The sequence below is a fragment of the Amphiura filiformis genome, chromosome 13, assembly GCF_039555335.1.
Source record: "Amphiura filiformis chromosome 13, Afil_fr2py, whole genome shotgun sequence".
Taxonomy (NCBI): Eukaryota; Metazoa; Echinodermata; class Ophiuroidea; order Amphilepidida; family Amphiuridae; genus Amphiura; species Amphiura filiformis.
In genome coordinates, this window is record NC_092640.1 from 41,942,940 (window position 1) to 41,963,694 (window position 20,755).

Sequence of the window (20,755 nt, forward strand, 5' to 3'; positions counted from 1 at the left end):
GGGGTTGAGACAAAAATTTGAAGGTTTACTTGTTCGTATAACTATGTGTATCGATGATTTGCTCATAACCCTTTACACTTTTGTGGATGGGGCTCTTCATGTTTGCACGTTTTCAGAAGCACTCGATAGTAAGCACATATATGCTAACTATCAAGTTTTTACAGCAGGCATGTGTCTTGCCTCTGACAGTAAACCAAAACCATAAACAAGCAAAGGATTTAATCAATCCATAGAGAAGTCCTTATCAGAGGGCTGAGCTTTCAGTTCCAAGATTCTAGCAAGTGTCATCTTCAGAGCAACTGCACACGATGTTGGTCCTTCCCTTTCATGTACACTAAACTTGTCAAGAGTCTCTCTCATGACACGTCCTGTAAATTGTGTTGACATCAGTGTTCAAAATAAGCACTTATCCACTTGTCCAAAAATCACTGGGGACAACCATATTGAGCTATGTACTTATCCCCTGGACAACCATTATATTTTACCTCCAAAATCATGATTTATAAAATTTAAAACTTGACATTAAATTTTGACTTTTGACTTTGTTTGATTGTCATTTGTGTCCTTAAGCAAGATCTATAGACCACACTGCTAGCACATAGTATTATAATATGATGTGATGTCCACTTGTTCAGCATATCCAGTTCTGAATATTTTTAATTAACCATATCACTGAGTTACCCAGTGGTGGCAGTGCTTGAGATCCGCATGATCAGAATGGTGAATTTTGAAGCTTGCACAGGTTTAGCAATTTGTGGCTACGGATTTCCAGAACAAAAGACCACAAACAAACTTGATTTTTTTTTGCACTCAAAAATATGACACATTTTGCGGATAACCAATTTGTTTTGAGGACAAGCAGAATTTATGCTTTATAGTTGTATATTTTCCTTGTTTCGGACACTGGTTGACATCCCCTGTTGACACTTCCTGTCAATCACATTGTCATTCTCTCATATAAGATAGACAGCTCAACCCTCAGATAAAAACTTTTCTGGGAACAATTAAATCATACATGTGTTTTTGTTACCGAGCTAGAATACCAAGTAGTTTCAAGTCATGCCCAAGCCAGTGAATATTATTAGACACATATACATAACTAATTCTAAGACACAAATCCAATATTAAGTTACATTCACTGTACAAAATTGATTATACATATTTACAATATATCCAACGTTGAAAAAATAAAAATAAACAAAATGGCACACATTTTAACACCATCAATCATAGTTACATTCAGGGGCATACCACTCTCAGTTGAGTTTGCTTGAAAAGGGCAAATTTGGAGGGGTTGTGGTGGAAGGTTGTGCGTAAACTTTTTAATTAGTGTGTATGCTTAGTATTCAGTTGCAATAATATTGTGTGCAAGAAATGCAGAGAAAACAAAAATGCACTTTTTGCGCACTGCCTGCATTTGCACAGAGCAGCAAGGCATTAGCCAGAGGGGTGTCCAGGTGTCATTTGGACGTCATGTTTTCAATTTGGACACCCTAAAATTCTGATTTTTATAATAGAGTGAATAGGAAGTGGACACCCTGATTTCGTAGGATGTGGTATTTTTGACCATTTTGGACACCCTAAAGACACCTCTTTGGCTAATGCTTTGCAGAGCAGGGATCAAAATACACAGGGCAAAGGGCGATTCGCCCTCAATTTTCCCAAAAAAGCCCCCATGGAAAATATTGTCAATGGCAAAATACACACACATGAGGGCTTTTCATGGAATTTGTCAAAAATAGCCCTCGTAATCAAAAAAGTATTTTGTGGCCTGGCACAGAGGGAACATCATTTTGCTAGCAAGATGGCAGATACGTGCAAATGGTCAATACTAGGCTATCCCCTAAAAATCTATGACAAAATTACAAATTCTTTCAAATTTTTCATATATTTTCATACATTTGCATATAAATATGCATTATAATTGAAATTGAAAACTGAAAAAATACGTGACATGCACCATTTTCCACCAAATAAGTATAGTTACATGCACACAATGGCTGAGCATTTCTGAATGTGATAAACTGAAAATTGGGATTTCTAGAACATCGGTATTCAAAGGTCATCCCCTTCGCAGTAGACAACACACCGAGCTTTCAAAATGGCTTACATTATCATGATACTGTACAAAAATTACAAAAATGTTGTTGATTTACAAATACAATATACAAATATTATACAAATATAAAAACCCATACATGTTCCCTCCAAATGTTCCTGACTTTCCGCTGTATAGTTCAGTGGTTTCCGCTGACCCTTATTTGACCTTTTTTTGTGCTGTCCCAATATTACACTGGTTGACCTGTACAAAGAACAAAGAAAGAAAACAATGGAGTTAAAATGAAAGAAAAATGAAAGTTATGGTGGAGTTTCTTATTGACGATTATTGATGACTGCAGGCACATTGGTTGCTTTGACAGCAGACTTCAAATTAAAGGCCATGCACAAGTGACCTGGTGAACGAAGGGGGTCGCCGTAGATAGCTAGTTGGGGGCAATTTTTAAAAGACAGTCAAGTGTAGCTAAAAATGGGGTTTATTACCCTGATCGGAACCTACTGTAACCAGGTCTTTTATCATGGGTCATCTGCCCCGCCTTTACTAGATGAGCCACAGGGAGAGCGGATAGGATTTTTTTTTGGTCTTGCATGGAAATTAACCCATGACATCTCGCACCAAAGGCAAAGACCTTAACAAGTGTGCCACGCTACTGCACTACATACAGCTGTACTACTATTTTCAAACAACATTGCACCTCAAAACTTAAAGTAGGGTAGCAATTTGGCAACACTAATGGTGAACATTCCTGGGTCCAGGGATGTAACTATTACTGGTTGGCAGTAACCAGCACTTACTCCCACTAACCGGTACAGAAGGTCAAATGAAAGGTTGCTGACTAGCACTTATCTAACGTTGAGTAAAATGTGAAATTACTGCACAAATTGGTGCAATAATTCATTATTCCCTTACCAGCGAAGTAAATTCAGAGATTTACAACCGGTACTCAAACTCACCTAGCTACAACCATGCATAAGTAAAAGCAAAATGTTAAGATTTTTAATAATATCAAAAACAAAGTGTATACATGTGTAATGGTCCCCCCCCCCACCTCCATCTTGAATTCTTATTCACCTTTTTGGTAAATCCCATAAGCCTTTGCGAGTACACCTGAGAACTCGTCATTTTACATCACACCATTCTGCGCCGATGTGCACATCGTTTATCAAGCATCGTTACTGCGCATTGCAAGTCGGCGTGACGTAAAATGACGAGTTCTCAGGTGTACTCACAAACGCTTATGAGATTTACCGTAAAGGTCAATTGACACACCTGAAATTTGAAAACACTTTAAAACAGTTTGGCTTCACACATCACTTACCTTAGTGGCGAATCTGAGCGAGCACACGCTTTCCTGCAGGTGATCCTCAGTGGGTGACACATTGACAAACATTAGCCTGATAAGATGGCAAAATTTAAAAAGAGAAAGGTAAAAATATTAATAAGCATTTAGAATTTCATGAAAGATCAGTCTAAAACCACAGTACTGTCCAACCTCTTTTATCTGGCTATGATGGGACCAAGCAGTATTTTAAGTGAAAAATTTGAATAAATGGAGTAATCCTGATTGAATATCTGATATCTAACTAATATTGTACAAACAAAAGATTACTCAATATGGGTAATAACACTAAAGATGTCAGGGTCAGAAATTTGCAACCAAGTGCAAGAATCCTTTTGGATTCTCCCAATAGCATTTTGAAAGAATCCATGGATTCTTGCCACATAACTTTGCATGGTAAACTGAAATATTTACGAGAATCCATTTAGATTCTTGCATTTCGTTGACGAGAATCTTTGCGAGAATGGATGCTCGGATTCTCGCTGAATTTTGACCCTGAGATGTTGTGTCCCTCTATATGCTGCAGAGCATGAAAAGTTCAAAACGGGTGTCAAGGCATTAAAAACCTGTATTCTCTATGAAGATTACATGGCCGGATAACCAGCCCCGGGAGCCACTTATATTTTAAGTTGTATATCACCCACATACAAAAAGCATGCAAGCCTTGAAATAAGCAGACTGGAACCAGGAGCAATTTGTTTTTGAACATTGCTCCTGGTTCACTGGGATTTTACCAGAACCAGGAGCAATTTCTGAAGAAACAGGAGCAATTTTCAAAAAGTAATCCTTGTCTGCATAATTATACAACAGTAGCAGCACTATACTGCATCAAGTGCAAAACTGGAACCAGGAGCAATTTGTTTTAGAAAATTGCTCCTGGTTCATGTGAATTTTATAAGGACCAGGAGCAATTGGTGGCTTTACGAGAGCAAATTTGCTCCCCGCGCCCGCTTATTTCAAGGCCTGAAAGCATGTAAAAGGGTCTTTTTCATGGCGGTACTTAACAATATCACGAGTATCTTGTTTAGGGTTTCAAAAACAGCAAAAATGGTACCTTAATCGCACAGATGTTACTCAAAAAGCCGACAAAATTCTGGCTGAAATTGTACTCATAAACTCCTCAAAAATGAAAGGTGGCCATTAATGATTCTCACAGCGTACCTAGCGCTTGTGTGCAACATTCTGATTGTTTATTATGCCATTGTTTACATACCCATGCACCAATCACAGACTCGCTAGCTTATAAGATCGGGGCTTGTTATGTGTCAATTTTTGCAGTCTACACTCGCAGCCGTTTTGAAATGCTTTTTTGGGGGGTCAATGGTCAAAAACATATTTTTTTTGGGGAAAAAACGTATGCCTGTATTTTAAACGAATTACATGAAATACAGGAAAAACGTACCAGTTGGCAGGTCTGCAATAGTGTTGCCAAGAGATTATTCTTCACTTTGATTGAGCACCCCGCACTTCCTTGAAATATGCTTTTACATCCCAAAATCATAGTAACTTACTTTACATGTTTGGGATTATATTATACCCTAACTTACGTTTTAGAGTTACCACCGAGACTGTTCTGCAGCATGTGCGTCAACTTGCTGTTGCGGTAAGGGATGTGACTCTCTTTGTTACCTAAGGCCATGATTACGTTGCCAAGGTTACTCAAGCTCTTGTTGATACTCTTTGTCTCTTTCAGACATTCCCCTGTTGAGCCCGATGACGACAGTCTTTCACTTCCTGCAAGATCCACAAGGTTGAGTGTGCCTGGGGAAGAGGACAGCAAAAATTAACATTCTTATTGCATGTCTCATTTGTAAATCTTATTGCAAACTTCCTTGACAAAACACAAGGAAACACATCACTGTCATTAAATTTGCACACTTCACTGGTTTACTTGCAGGTCTCAATCGCACCATGTTTCCTATACAGTGCGCAAAATTAAGGTACCAGTTATGTTCAGCACCTGTATATCCTAAACAAAGCCAGCAGCCAATAGCTGCATCTTTTAGCTCTAGTCTAAGACCTCATATGTTTAAGTTGTTCAAGAAATAAAGACATGGAGATCCAAATTCAACAGTTGCAATTTGCTCCATTGCATGCCCTATTGATTTGTACACAAAGCATTCTCGAAGAAGAGAACTAAGCGTAGAGATTGCATTGATTAGCACGTTAAAATTAGCATTGTGCTTTCGTTGATTAGAACACAGTTTTAAGTGCAACTTTTGATTTTGTTTCTTCCTGGGTTTAAGATCACTGTTTCTTCTCAACCAATTTCAACAACTAGAGTACAGGTAATGGCTGCTTGTTTTAATTTTGTCATATTTGCCGTTGTTTAGGATATACACGGATGAACGTAACTTAATTCTTTTGTGCACTGTAGCCTTAAATTATATTTACCTTGGCATGTTTCCCCTGTCAGCTTGTTGTTTCCGCTTAGTTTCAGACAGAACACGCTATGGCTACGCGATGATCTCTCGTTGCAGTTAGTAGCTGCCACAGCCCGATTGTGAGAGGCTTTCTTTAGCAAGTTGGAGACTTGTGACTGAGACGTGACGATCGGTCGCTCCAGATTGGTGACCGTCACTTCTGATGTTTTCTTAGCATCTACCATCTTGATGTCATGTTTGACGTCTTTGTTAGATGATGACCCCAAGAGATCTCTGATTGTCTCATTGTAGATTTCTACAAAAGATGCCTCCATTTTATACTGAATTATAAGAAACAAGTAATAATAATTATTATTATAATGTGCATTTACTTGCACCAAATAACTGCATACTTCATGTTTTTCTTAAAAACCACACACATGGTCTGATCAACATTTTCAAAATTTTGACTTACTTGCGTACCTTTTCTACAAATCACATGTTGCGCATCTTGCGTTGAATGTCTTTCCCATTTTTCGCAATAACATTTCGCAGCGCATTCATCCTTAAAACACTGTTTCTTCCTATTTTGGATGATTATTTACCTTTTTGGTGTCACACACATACGAAAAGTCAAACCAGAGAAGATGTAATTTCTTCTCTGGTCAAACACAAGTGCATAGAACCAGCATTGTACTCACATCTATGATGACAAAATACTTTTTAAGAAAAGCATGCCAATTGGTCGACAAGGCATTGTTTACAAAATATCAACCAATCAAATGACAGCTATGTTACCATGCAATTAAACAAGTCAAATGATGTCAGTTCAGATCGGTACTAGTCTATTATTGCAGCCGTTTATCTTTTGAGGCATGACTTTTTTATCATTTTGGTCAAGATTATTGAATACCATATTTTTTGGAAGTTGACCGTACCACCATATTTTTCATGTTTTACCATACTAAATACGGTGAAACCATACAAGTTGGCATGTCTGAGGGACCCATGATGGGTTTAGGACTTTGTCTGTAGGTCCATTTCACAAGGCAACCCATCATAAAGTACTCTTTCCCCATACTGATGTATACTGATGGCAAACCCTCTTTGTAAAATTAAATTTTATGTTATCATAAAAAATATTGAAATCTTACACATGCAAGTATTCTGTTCAGGTCCCAAAACCATGGATTATTTTTTAATTTCCAAGTGAAGTCATTTTTATTTTCCAAATCCAGATTACTTCTTTCTCTATTTAAAAGTGCCATCGCAATTCCTTAATTCTTTATACACTCTTTAACTATTAACTATCATGATTTTCAGAAATAATTTGAAGCTACACACATATTTCTTCTACCAATAGCCAACAATAATAACCGTACCTCCCATCCCTTATCTGTTAATTCCTGGGCAGTATCAAAAACTTGCTGTACAGCTCTGGGGATCATGCCCATAGTCTCATAGTCAGGCTCATCAGGCCCTTCCATGGTATACGTCTTTCCACTCCCGGTCTGACCGTACGCAAATATGCAGACGTTGTAGCCATCGAGGGAGCTCTGCACAAGCTGTGAGATCTCATCAAATACATCCTGCTGCGTAGAGGTGGGTGAGAACACTCGGTCGAACTGGAATTCATGCTTGCTATTGCCCCTGCGAGACGCATTTATTGTACTCTGTAATTGAAATAATGACACAGGGAAATTTCATTTAGCGCACTGGCATGTTTCCAGCAAAAACAAAATTTCTTGAGTTTTCCATGTCAAGTTTCCAAAATTCTGTGAAAAAATTTTTCACAAAATTCTATGAGTTTTCCCTGACAAATTCCCAAAATTCAATGATAAATGTTTTCACTTTAGCACCGTTTAAGGGGTGCTGAATCGGTCAAAAAACAAATGTCCTCTTTGGCCCCTCAGTTTTTTCTGATTTTCGTCGTATGCAGAATGCAAGTTGGTGTATCAGATGTGCTCTCAGGCCCCACAAAAAATACTGTGCAAAGGTAGGTGACTGACTCTTTAAAATGTTTCTAGAGTTTCCCTCTTTATTAAAAACAATTATGATCTAAGCTTCATGTTTGGGTTAAACTCCTCTAGATGGTGATAGAATAAAGCATGTTTTTGTCATATAGGTAGCCATATACTGACCTACAGGGATAAGGATATTGCCCATCTGGATACATACCTCATTGAGACTACATTCAGCCATTTTATCTACCTCCAAGACTTTGCCGTCATCATCGGGGAAATTCAGATGCTGAATCTCTTCACCATGTGCGCATTCTTCACCAAGGAGAGGCCTCACTCTGCAGAATACACGGATGTTGCCCTGTATAATTACAACAAAGGTGAGAAATTTAACCCTATGTCAAGGTTGTAGCTAATTCTAATGCAGGGGCCCACCTATCAAACTCAAAGAACATGACATGTATGTTAATCAATTTATCCTGAAAGGCATGGTCGCTAATAGCAGCAATAAATGGCGAAAATCTGCATCCGAAACCCGGAAGTGAACCAAAAGTCAGTGTCAAAAGTTCACAGTTCGTCATTTTAGCGTGACTTTTAAGCTTACCTAATGATTTTAACGGGAATTGTCGTGCTAAAAATGACCTCTAATAAACGCCTCCCCTTGGGAAAATGTAACGCCCCCGGGGGCGTTTATTTGACGAAATACGGTATGGAAATGAGAGTCTCATTGCCAGATTTAGTCTTACTATGAAGGGTTGCCCGAGGGAAATCAGAACTATAATTATAAGACTATCCATGTGCTCAAGGTGAAATTTATTCATAAAAAAAAAAAAAAGAAAAAAAAAGCGCAGTGATTTATAGTGCTCTACGCATAGGCACAACGCCTAGTTGATCCACAAGCCTCAGCACACTTTACAGGTTGTCGCTGACCACTACGGCCCACATCATTCCATAAACCATTAAACAACACATCAGGGACTTTGCTGCTTCAAGAGCGCACACCCTACACATACCACAAATAACCATCGCAACCAGGATCAGCCAGGCCTTGACATAAGCTGGCGCGGGGGGCAAATTTGCTCTCGTAAAGCCACCAATTGCTCCTGGTCCTTACAACGAGACAAATTAGCAGTGAGTTCCTTGTCCAGGGGAATTTCAAGCTAACTCAATTTTTCCACGAGAGCATATTAGACACCACCAGGGTTCGAACCCGCAACCTCTCGCACCATAGTCGAACGCCTTATCGATTGAGCTAACTTGACTGGATATTACTCTTTGACTATTTTTCTAGGAAATGAGGTTATGTGTGGCTTTAAAGTGTGCAATATTGGTAACATCTGGCTTTGGTAAAATGTTGCCCAGCACTAAAACTGTGCTACCTACAACCAAGCCCTAAATATGTATCCACAGCAACATCACCCCACACTTTTTTCTATTCAGAGTCGCAGAAAATATTCCAGACCGTATGTGCAGAGCTATCATGTTACCTTCTCATATTTACAGAAAAAATTCAAAATTTGAACAGTCCTGGAAGAAGTTTTTGGAAGGAGGTCTGCTAAATGTACCCTTCATTGTCTATCTGCTCTCTGGAGTAAGCCTCTCCCTCCCCTCCCAATGTTTAACTGATAAATAACAACACCAGCAATACTTTTATCTTTCATTCTGATGTAACCATCAGTTACCGAGAATGAAAGTTCAAATTATGAAATTTTCTTTTAAAAAAGAGACAAAAAAAAATCACTTTTGATTGATTGATCAATCAGCCTTTACCTTGAGTTCCTGTATGGTATTGTGCAGTTTACGTCTCACGCCTTCATCATCCCTTATTTTGGCTTCCTTCTCTTCTATCGTCGCTTCATGTCTGGCTATGGCATCTTTCAGCTGTGCAATCTCTTCATCCTTAAGCTTACCTGCCTCAAGAGCTTGTTGAAGATTGAGCTATTTAAAGTCAAAAAATGAGATTAAAAAAAAAAAAGTTTGAGAGAAAATCACTTGAAGGCTTTTCAAGGTGGTGATGGTGATTGAGGAGGAGGAGGAGCAGGTGGAGGAGGAGGAGGTGGTACTGGGTCAGGAACCTACAACTGGGTCAGTGTGCATGCCACTTGTGGGCATTCTAAATGGTGCACAGCAGCTACTAAGTAAGGTGATGAAAAAAAGAAACCCTGTTCTACGGGCGGACAGACCTTTTAAGTAGGGTCGGTCGATCGGCCTTTTTTTTTAATGATCCAAAAATCACCAAAATCTGTAAATAATTTGCAATTTGAGAAAATACAAAAAACAATTGTTCCTGAAATATCCAAAATTTGGGTCGGCATTCATTTGTACAGGAAATTATTTTGTTCAAAATCTGGGTCGGTCGGGCCCGTAAAACAGGGTTTTCTTTTTTCGTCACTGAGGGGAAAATATTTTTGTACATTGATTAATCAATATATCATGTCCAGAAGAGCTATTCTAAGCCTTAGGCTAAACTCTATTGAAGATCTTCCGGGGCAGGGGCATAGCCAGGGGAGAACCCCCCCCCCCAAATAAAATTGTTCAGGGAGCCATGAACTGACCTACAGGTATAATGATAATGACAAAGTGTCCTTTAAAATAACTAAAAATGGGACAAAAATTGACAATTGGGGATGACAAATTGGCTATGCCCTCACACTGAAATCTTGGCTATGTAACTATTCCGGGGTGCTGCCCCCAGGCACCAGCAGAGGCCCTAAAGTCAGCCAATCAACCTCACCTGTTACTTAGTCAATCCCCTCTACTCTCACGGATATAGTGCTGCTTTAGAACAAGCCTTGAAATAAGCAGGCACGGGGAGCAAATTTGCTCTCGTAAAGCCACCAATTGCTCCTGGTCCTTGTAAAATTCACATGAACCAGGAGCAATTTTCTAAAATAAATTGCTCCTGGTTACAGTTTTGCACTTGATGCAGTCGTGCTGGTATGCTGTATTGTACATGTATATGCAGAAAAGGATTTAATATTTGAAAATTGCTCCTGTTTCTTCAGAAATTGCTCTTGGTTCTTGTAAAATCCCAGTGAACCAGGAGCAATGTTCGAAACAAATTGCTCCTGGTTCCAGTCTGCTTGCAAGGCTTGCTTTAGAATTCTTCACATTTTAAAGTAGCACTTAAGGACCCCCTGTACTATAGAAAAATTACTTAATTCTGTACATCGTGGAACATACTCTTTGCGTGGCTGTGCATAGTAAGCTGTTGTACGCAGATAACCTCGCAATGTGGACGCGTAGAGTAGGCTCAGTAGCGCGTGTTGTACGCTCGTGTATTAGCATGATTAGTCGCGGAGTAACAAGCGTAGTTGAATGTTCCGCGATGTACACAAATTTAATCATTTTTCTATAGTAGTCATGGCAGTGGAATAGTGGTGGTGCAAGCTGCCATGTATGGCAGCAAAGATGTTTTGAAACAGCACTGATTTTGAACTAAAAAAAAAATTCAACAATGTTATGATATTGTACCATCTTTCTCCAACTTGTTAAACTTCTCACCTGTGTAGCTGAAAGTTGTGCCTGCACACCAGCCTGCGCCGATGTCATCTGGGCTACCGTGGCTTTGAGTCCTGCGCACTCTTGCGTGGATGCAGCAAAGTCACCCTCTAAACTGGTATGCTTTCTTTGTAGCGTTGTGTGACTGTGTTCCATGTCCTCTAGCTTCTGCTGGAGACGTCGTGTGGAAGTGGCCAGTTCATCTTCAGATTCTCTGTGAAAAAGATATCTATTGGTCATATTCTGCTCATAGTGGTGTAGGTAAAAAGCATTAGGCCTATAGCGAATAAAAACGTACAGTTAATATGCAGTGGCGTAGCTAGGGGTTGCAGCGCAAGGGGCTAAGGCCAAAAAAAAAAAAAAATTGTTTGTTTGTCCACGTCCGACCGAAATAGTTGGGTCGGTTGGTCGGATTTTTTTTTTTTTTTGGATTTTTTTTTTTTTTTTTTAATTTAAAAAAAAAAAAAAAAAAGATTTAAATTTTTTTTTTTTAAAGTTTTTTTTTTTTGGTTTTGTAGTGTCCCTGGACCTAGGCCTAAATGCTAGGATCATTCATGGTTGACCTAAAAAAAAAAAAAAAAAAAAAAATTCAAGATGTTTTGTATTTTTAATATGAAAATTGATAATTTGTATTCATGTCATAGTCTATTAATGATTTCAAAATGCATTGAATTTGAAAAAACGAATAAATAAAAAACTTAAAAAAAAAAAAAAAAAAATTTTGCAATTTGGTGCCCGTTACCCGTCCGAAAAATGCGCTGGTACCGGGTACAAAATTACCGAAAATGCCAGGCCTATGCAGAACCATCTCAAGAGTTAAACCAGTGAAGTGCTGTGTGTTTTGACTTATTTACCAGTCTTCAAATTGTCAGTTTCAAGTGCAATATCTGTAAAAAAAAAAAAAAAAAAAAAAAAAATCCGACCTACCGACCCAACTATTTCATAAGCCTTTATGGACAAAAAAACAATTTTTTTTTTTTGGCCTAAGGATACATAGTGGCGCCCCCTCACCCCACAAAAAAAATCTTGAAAACAATTGCGCGCGGAGCCCGAAAAAATTGGCACAAATACAACTAATTAATTTTGGTTATAATGAAGTTGAATTTCGGTCATCAATTGATCTAAATGGATACTTGTGTAGTAATGCACGCAGAGCGCGCAAACATTTTGACTTTCATCGCTTGAAGGGGCGCAGAATTGATGCTGAATTGGCCAATTCGGCGCCCCCCCTAAAGTGGCACCCGGAGGCACGTTGCAAAAATTCCTTTGTATTTCTTACAAAATTCCTTCGAAGCAGCAATGCTGTCTGCTTTTTAATTTACAACAATATTAATAAAAAACACCACAAGGCAGTAATTAATGGCATGTATCGCATTTTACACTGATCCCTTTGAATTCATTGTGTCCCCCATACATACTGCAATTTCAATTTGAGCTGCCTGATGGTTGCCGATGCCTCGGATGTCTGCTCCTCCTTCTCAGCCACCGTGCCTTTCAGCTGACTGTTTAGGCTCTCTAGACTCTGGATGCGGTCATTGTTGGTATTGATCATATCTTCCAGGGCTGTGTTCTTGGAGCCACGGTTCCTTAACTCTTTCTCCATGTCTTCAACTCTTCCTTTTAGATCCCACGCTGGACGTTTGGCTTTCTTGTTGTTGGCTGCACTGGAAGCTATAATCACAAAAGGTGCAAGTATAATAAATATACAGATAGTGTTTTGAGAGAAGCAAAAGTGATGCTCTTCTAGTTCTAAGTTAAGAGGTTTGAGTGTGATTTGTACTCTCCTCTTGATGGCTCACTAAATCTGTACACTTTAATAGCCATTGGTCCAAATAGCTCAGTTCTAGTCACAGAATTAAAGACAGAGAATCGGGACTCGATTGCCATCTTGATACATGCATGGAGGAAAAATTGGGGGTATTAGGTTTCCCTCGGAATGCACTCGAGGCATTCGTTGTCATGCAAGCGTGACATAGATGAAGGGCGCATTTGAGAGACGCACTTGATGCGACCTGCACGCGAGTACCAAGACGCTTCAGATGAGATGCAGAATTGTTTTCGCTTGTCTCCGTGCACCGTCAGCAAGGACCCGAATACCCCTAATTTAATAGCTGGTGGCGCGATTGTACGTGGTGGTATAGGGAGGGAGTCCCGGTTCTCCTTCTCTAATTTTGTGGTTCTAGTAGATCAGAAGAGCATTCTACCGCTCTAAAGAGGATCTTATCACTCTTAACCTGATAGAAGGTTCTTATCTCACAACCTGTTCCTATCATGATTAACCGTAACTTAAAAGGGCTTTTTGGCTGACAGGAAAGGGAAAGAAGGAGGAATAAAGAGAAAACAAACAAAGAAATTGTTTGCTCTGGGTGGGATTCAAACCTGAGACCCTACACATGCCAAGCACAAGGTCGCCAACACTTAGCCACGGGTCTCAGTGTTCAATAAATAAGCAATTATCCTCTTGTCCATAAAAATTCATGGGGGATAACCATATTGAGCTATATACTTGTCCCCCGGACAACCACTATATTTTACCTTCAAAAATATGACACATTTTGAGGACAACTGAAATGTTTTGAGGACAAGCAAAATTTATACTTAGTTGTCCTCAGGACAACCTCTATTTTTTCATTTATTTCGGACACTGACGGGTCTTACGCTGGCCGAGCCAATGAAAGCGTGCCTTTGCACCAGACCTAGCATCACCTTGCACCAGTGCATTAGTTTCTTAGCACTTTAGTGATAGCTAACTTAACTGAATGCATGTACCCAGTCTTCTACTCGCATCACCTTGCACCAGTGCATTGGATTCTTAGTATCTCATTGACTGAGTTAACTTGACTGAATGCACTGAAAAAGTATCTTACAGAGAAACAACAAAGTTTATAATAATGATAAATACCTTCGCCACCTGCTGTCTTTGCAGTTGCACCTGGTTTTCCAGTCATCCTGCCATTTGTTACACGACTGGTAGCTTGAAATGAAAAAGATGGTAAGCAAAATATAAGGACAATTGCAATAGGTATGATGATTTATTCTGAATTTATTTTACAAACAAGGCAAGAAAGTGAACATTGACCACTTCACCTTGAAATTATTAACATTCCCCATCCCATCAGTATTTTAAGCCCATAGAATGTTGTGGGGGCCAAAATTTATGTTTACAGCTTCCACTTTTGTGCATTCTGAAAACATCCTGCCATCAGAAAACATAGGAAGCAAGGCTCTAATGACTCCCAAACAGGGATAGCGCTACAAGGGGTCTTATGATGAGAGACCCCATGTTTTTGATTATGAATATAGGCCCACAAATTATTTGAGGCTTAGCTTAAATGAATTACGCATAATACGCAATATGCATGGAGAGCCTCAAACTGGCAATAGACATGAAAGGAAGAATACATTGAAATATGACTAGTTCAATTACCATTCATGTATGCTGCCAGAGCAAGGCTTTCCTCGCATATCAGTACCGCACCCGCAATGGGCAAATAGACACCAAACCCAATTAGCCTCAGACACTTGGACTCCAAGGGATTCTCTCATACATCCAAATTGGGTTATTCCAGTTGAAATCCATACACCCCATTGCCCCATATGGAAGACATTCATGACTTCAATCTCCCACACAGGGAGTGTGAATTTCAAATGGAGTTAACTGAATGGGCGACTCCATTTGAAATCTACACCTGTGTTGGAGATTAAGATTACAGTCATGTCTTCCACAGGGTGTGTATGAATTTCAAAGTACTGGAATAGCCCATTTGAGAAGCAAGTGGATTTCGACCCCTTGAATTTTTTCTAGCTGAGCTCCATCCCTTCGATACCAACAACAAACCATTTTTACCAACCTGGTTTAGTCACAGCTGGTCTGGATAGCGTGGTGGTTCGGGTTGTAGCTGCAGCTCTGTTAGTGGCAGCTCTGTTAGTGGCAGCCCTGCTCACAGTCGGCTTGGCCGTATTCCTGCTGCGCGCTACTACTGGTTGATGTTTTGCGGCTTTTAGTGCTTCCTGTTGACGTCCTGCTCCCTGTACTGCCGCTTGATGTTCTTGTTGTACGAGTTCCAGGCACAGTCGTTGTATCCACACGAGCTCGTTTATTGGAATTCTAAAATAAGTGAGTAGACAACAAATTGTTGTTAATTAAGACACTGATGATATGACAATTTCCTTAAAGTTTTTTTTCGCCATTGTGCCACAAGCGTGTTGACAAACCGCCTTGTACTAGCAAGCGATTTTAAATACTTTGACCAGTGAAATATGTCACTACCAAACTTGTGGTGAACCAAAGTTTTCATGTTAATCTAAAAAAACCAGGCGGCGAGTGGCATGATAGAGCCGGCAACTTGTGAAACCGCCCGGCTGTATGGCATTGCCATTTTCCATATACTGATTATACTCGGTTAGTTTTGTGGGGTTCATTATCGAACCCCAACGGTTTTAGCTTGTATTTATATTTATTTATTAACATAGGCCTATTTGTTTGTGATATTTCAAGCGTTTTAGAATTTCAAAATAATCCCATTCAATTACACGGTTGACGATGGAAATTTACTGAATTTAGAAAATGCACGTCATTCACCACCTGAAAAAAACTTTACGACATGCTCACAAAACTAGATAATAAAGATTTGTTTGATCAATATCTTTGTTTTAAAGCATGCAGGAAAGTCGGTGAGGGGGAGGGTTGATATATATTTCTATTTTATAAGTACAGTACATGTTTATCATGATGTGCGCATCATGGGAATAAATTGTCATCAGCACTTTTGTTTCTTTGTGCTGTCAGCAAGGATCTGAATACTCAAAATTGTCCTCCATGGCTGGGGAAAAAATTATATCTATTTGGCTTCCTCAAACCAGTGATGTTGGTACTTTGTTGCAGTAACAATGTACTTCACACATTCAAAAGATGCACGCTAGTTCATCGAGTCAATGCATACAAATTATTACTACCCCACTGGAGCACACACTAACTTGAAGAAGCCAAATGGACAATAACTTTTTTAGCAGTATATTGAGCAGTTAAAGATATTCATATTTAACATATTTAAATGGACAACTTTGATGCAAGTTTACCTGTCGACTGATCTCTGGTAGAGGGCGCTTCACAGGTGGTTTCAGTCTGCTCGATTGGGGTTGTCGCAATTTGGAGATGCTCCCTGGTGGTTGCAACTTGGAGACTGGCTTGACAGTTGCTACTTTTGTGTTTATGTCTTTGGCTGCCAAAGGCTTCTGTACAAGATAGAATGAAACAAAACATGTTTATTAATTATGTACCCGTACCTAAGTTGGAGAAAATAATTCCCTAAGTAAAGATGACTATCAAGCTACATATGTAAATTTCCCACAATTACATTAATTTTTATCATTTCTTTATTTGGGAAGAAAAATTTCCCTGGACGAAGCTTCCTGTATTCCAAATTTTTCTTAATATTTATTTTATTTCCTGCTGTATCGGGATAAACCAAGTGTACATAGAGTCCTTGAACCCGGGACCTCTGTGATGCAGGGCGAGGGAACAACTACTGCGCCAACTCTTTCTCCAAGCATGCACTATTGTACACTGAATTAGCACAAATTATATTCAGTGTTATAATCAGGGACAGGCGATTTGCGCGGAAAAAAATAGCAAATTGCGCGGAATTGCGCGAACTTTTTTTTTCAATGCAAATCATGTATCCCTAAATTGCGCGGAAAAAAAGTTCCGCGCAAATCGCTTGTCCCTGGTTATAATATGTAGGCCTATACCAGGGGTTCTTAATCTAAGGCAACCTGCGGGCCGAATTCAGCATGCCAGTTGATACCACTGATATAATTTGACCCTTGACCAACTCTTTCAAAACGTAAAGTAAAACAAAGAAACTGGGAGTGTATTTAGCCCGTAAGAAGATCCGTTTGGACAAATACAGTTGAGCAGTTTCCCTGAGCTATATATTTCATTTTCATAGGCATTCAATGAACTTTACTAATTAGGGCCCATAGGCCTACTTATTTATCAGTGCACAGCCTTCAAAAGCCAAGCTGCAGCTTACTAGCCAGTGCTACTGTGAATATTAAACAAATTCCACCGCCAAGCTGGGAAAAGCTGTGCAGTGTGCACTGGTATTTAGGTATGAGCTCTTAGTGAAAAATGTTGATGCTGGATTGCTGCAAAAATGTGGGTTCCTCCTGAGTCCTCTGTTACTCATTATTTATAGAGGCAAAATGAGCTCCTGATTTTTTAAAAGTCCAGACCATTCCTTCCAAGTCTGAATCAGACAGGCATTTTCTTTTTCTTTATATTTTAAAAAAAAGTTAGTGTACTTACTGGATTATCCATGATTTTCAGTCTTGGGTATTAATCTGGAATAAAATTATAAATCAGAACTAACATGATATTGAATGATAACCTTACAGTTACACTGTCAATTGTCATCATCAAATTCAGTCAAAATCTGAAAGTCAACAAGTCAAATCTAAATAATTCTTGCATTCAGTAGTGTCCTTCAGTCTTCACAAATTACATCAATTGTACCCCCACCAATCCCTCCAATTTTAATTGGTTCCAGGGTAAAAAAAAAACTAACCAGAGGCAACAAAGGCAAAATTTTGCTTTGGGGTGCCCCATGCCATTGCCTTGGGGCCCTATAACTTTGGGCACATTCTTAACCTTGTGCGTAATTGCCTTGGTGCCCTGGCTGGGTTTAGTCGAAGTGCCTGGCCGATGCTGTAATTAGGGATTCAATCGTATTTCACCGTTGTTCATCACCGTAAACAACAATGCGTCCGCGTCGTCTGAGTGGTTTACTTCGCGAGGACAGCTTTAGCTGCCTGAGCGAAGTAAACCACACAGACGCGCCGGACGCGAGTTGTTAATCGGTGATGAACAACAGTGAAATATGATTGAATCCCTTCGACAACGAAACAAGCTAAAGATGTCTAATTCACATGATTATTTCATTCAGAATGTCCATTTGTCATAGACACTCAACCTTACAAAAAGATCACAGTATTTCTCTGTTGATATCGGGAATAAAACTAAAGAATAAAGCAGTAATATTTAGCTACTACCGCCAACATAAGAGAGTTCATGTTAACGCATACGTTCCAGGCATGATGAATTTTACGTGCTCAAGCGCAACACGTACGTGTAACCTTGCGTTCGCGTATACACTACTGGAAAAGTGTGGATTCATCACCGATTAACAACGCTTGGCTCCTGTACAAAGGTATAGGAAGTGTTGTTGAAAGCTAAAATGAATAACCACACCCAAATTGATAAAAAAAAATATTGTTTTGTTGAATTACATGTATCCACATGCATCAATTAAAACTTGCAATTTTATGTTTCATTTCTGTAACATTTCATAATTCATTTCAAAATCCCATTGGGAATTAACATGCATTTTGTTTTCTCAAACTGTTGTCCATTGTGCCAGGATCCGATGTTTTCTAATCTTTTGCAAAAGTCTTGCATTTTTACCAGCTCTATAATCTCATGCAATCATTCTTGCATGCACACTTACCAGGTGTGACTGGTTCTTCTGCTGGTACTTCTCCTGATGTAACTGGTACCACATCTAATACAATGACGTAGTCTGTCTCTCTTTTTCTGTCTTTCTTTTTCTAGTTCTTCAAGTTTGATCTGCTGCTCATCGGTGAGACTAAGAAAGAGAATTACAAATTAGATATCAACTGCGAAGATACCTCATCAAAGCATGCTCAGCAGGGCGAGCAGGGCAGCAGGCACTGGCACACATAGTCAATTTAATTCTGAAATCATCAGTCTCGCTCAAAATATATACTTGGGCTTAGGCCTGAAGTACATAAGGGCAGGAAACAATTTCCATGTGAAATATCCTACTTGAAACTTTTATGATCATCCTAACACTAGTAACAGTAACATATTAACAAGCATGCAACATAAGGCGATCCCCACTTTTAGACTGTAATCTGAGCACAGATCCTGGAATTCCAGCATCTGTGATCTGAGCTATATCAATATCATATATAGCCGGTAGTTAAATTTATCAGATCAAACTTTCACAACAAGTTTAAACATGTTTGTTTTTAACTGTACAAACAAACCTTTTATTACATTGAACAAACTTGTTTAATTTTATTCCAAAATTCATGTTTAAATAAAGCTGTTTTTGATCATGTGGGAAGAGCTGATGCAATTTAACCGGTGATGCCAGCTCATTTAAGGCAGCTGTGTACTCTCAGACATGCATGTAGTAAAAGTGCCATAACTTTGTAATTATTCACACAAGACATATAAAAGTATACATTTTTATAGGCAATACATCAATGAATCTTAATATAAATACAGATTTGGTGTAAAAACAACAATTATGTTTTTTTCTTAATCTTGAGACACCATTCCAAAAACGATTTTTTTTAGTTTTTGATATTGGCCTTATTTTTGAGATATTGACCATATAAGGCATCAAAATGAACTTTTTAAAATTCACAAACGCCTATTTGCACAAAATGATGCCTAAAATCGAAATAGACCAAAATATAAAAAAATGAGAAAACCGTTTCTTAAGTCGATCATGCTTTTTATGATGAGCATAATTGCTTACCTATAGATGCTGTATTTATTGAGTTATCGTGTACCTAAATCGTCATTTTATCGAGAAAATGAACATTGAAATAATGGCCGTTGAAGTTTAAAGTGGTCACATTTTGCACTTTCATCGAATCTCACAGGAGAATGCGGCAGTTTTCGTTTTTCTACCTTACATTACATGAACATCGGGTAACTCCACGGCCCCTTGAGAAGTTTGAGCGAAATCCATTCATAACTCAGGGATGCCAGTTGCCTCCTGAAGTTGGGAAGGAAAATAATATTTCATAAAATACTAAAGGCGAAGCGGAGCGAGCGTAGCGAGTGGAGCTCTCGCCCCTCACGGCGTGGGGTCCAGGGGCCCGCTTAAGGGCCCCTGGCAGGGTCCAGGGGCAAAGCCCCTGTATGGAATCGAGGGCGAAGCCCCCTCAAGCCAGATAGTTTCTGCACATTTTAAACCACAGGGAGTCTATTTTTAGGGGAAGTTACATGTCAACAGATTAAAAATTAAAGCAAATGATTTACAAATATACAGCTAAAATTACAACTTACCTATGGTTTCCTGGTAGCAAAGAGCAAATCCGATCGTAATTCGGCCCGTAATTCAATACCACACACGCAAGTTTAAAGTTTAAAGTTTATTAATATTTTATTGTCAAAACAAAACGCACGTTCATACGATCAAGGCTTCCGAATTTGCAGCCACAACAAGTCACATTTTCGTGTTTCCGTGATTCCGTCTCATCCCTAGAGGTGTACAGCTACAAACACTGCGTATTGTACCATGCATAGGGCCACGTGCTCTTGAGCATGAGAGTGATTAGTTGACAAATACTTGACAAAAGAGGGCAGTATATTTTATTTTATTTCTTTCAGAGCCGGGCGGACGCGACGGTATTTTTTTTTTCCTTCCAACCGGAGATTTTTTTTGCGGCCGGAAATTTTGTAAAAAAATATGCGCGGTCCGGATTTCCGGAA

General features: G+C 39.1%; 1 protein-coding gene across 1 annotated transcript; it reads right to left on the bottom strand.

The window, feature by feature from the left end:
- Positions 1-1,288: 1,288 nt before the first annotated feature.
- On the bottom strand, positions 1,289-15,190 carry LOC140168376 (carboxy-terminal kinesin 2-like). The gene is made up of 11 exons (XM_072191750.1): positions 15,075-15,190; positions 14,126-14,197; positions 12,642-12,894; positions 11,227-11,437; positions 9,493-9,660; positions 7,940-8,083; positions 7,144-7,434; positions 5,793-6,102; positions 4,946-5,159; positions 3,378-3,453; positions 1,289-2,302 (listed from the first exon to the last, which is right to left on the bottom strand). The coding sequence occupies exons 2-11, from the start codon at positions 14,169-14,171 to the stop codon at positions 2,258-2,260; spliced, it is 1,758 nt and encodes a 585-aa protein (XP_072047851.1). The 5' UTR covers positions 14,172-14,197; positions 15,075-15,190; the 3' UTR covers positions 1,289-2,257.
- Between the last annotated feature and the right edge of the window lie 5,565 nt (positions 15,191-20,755).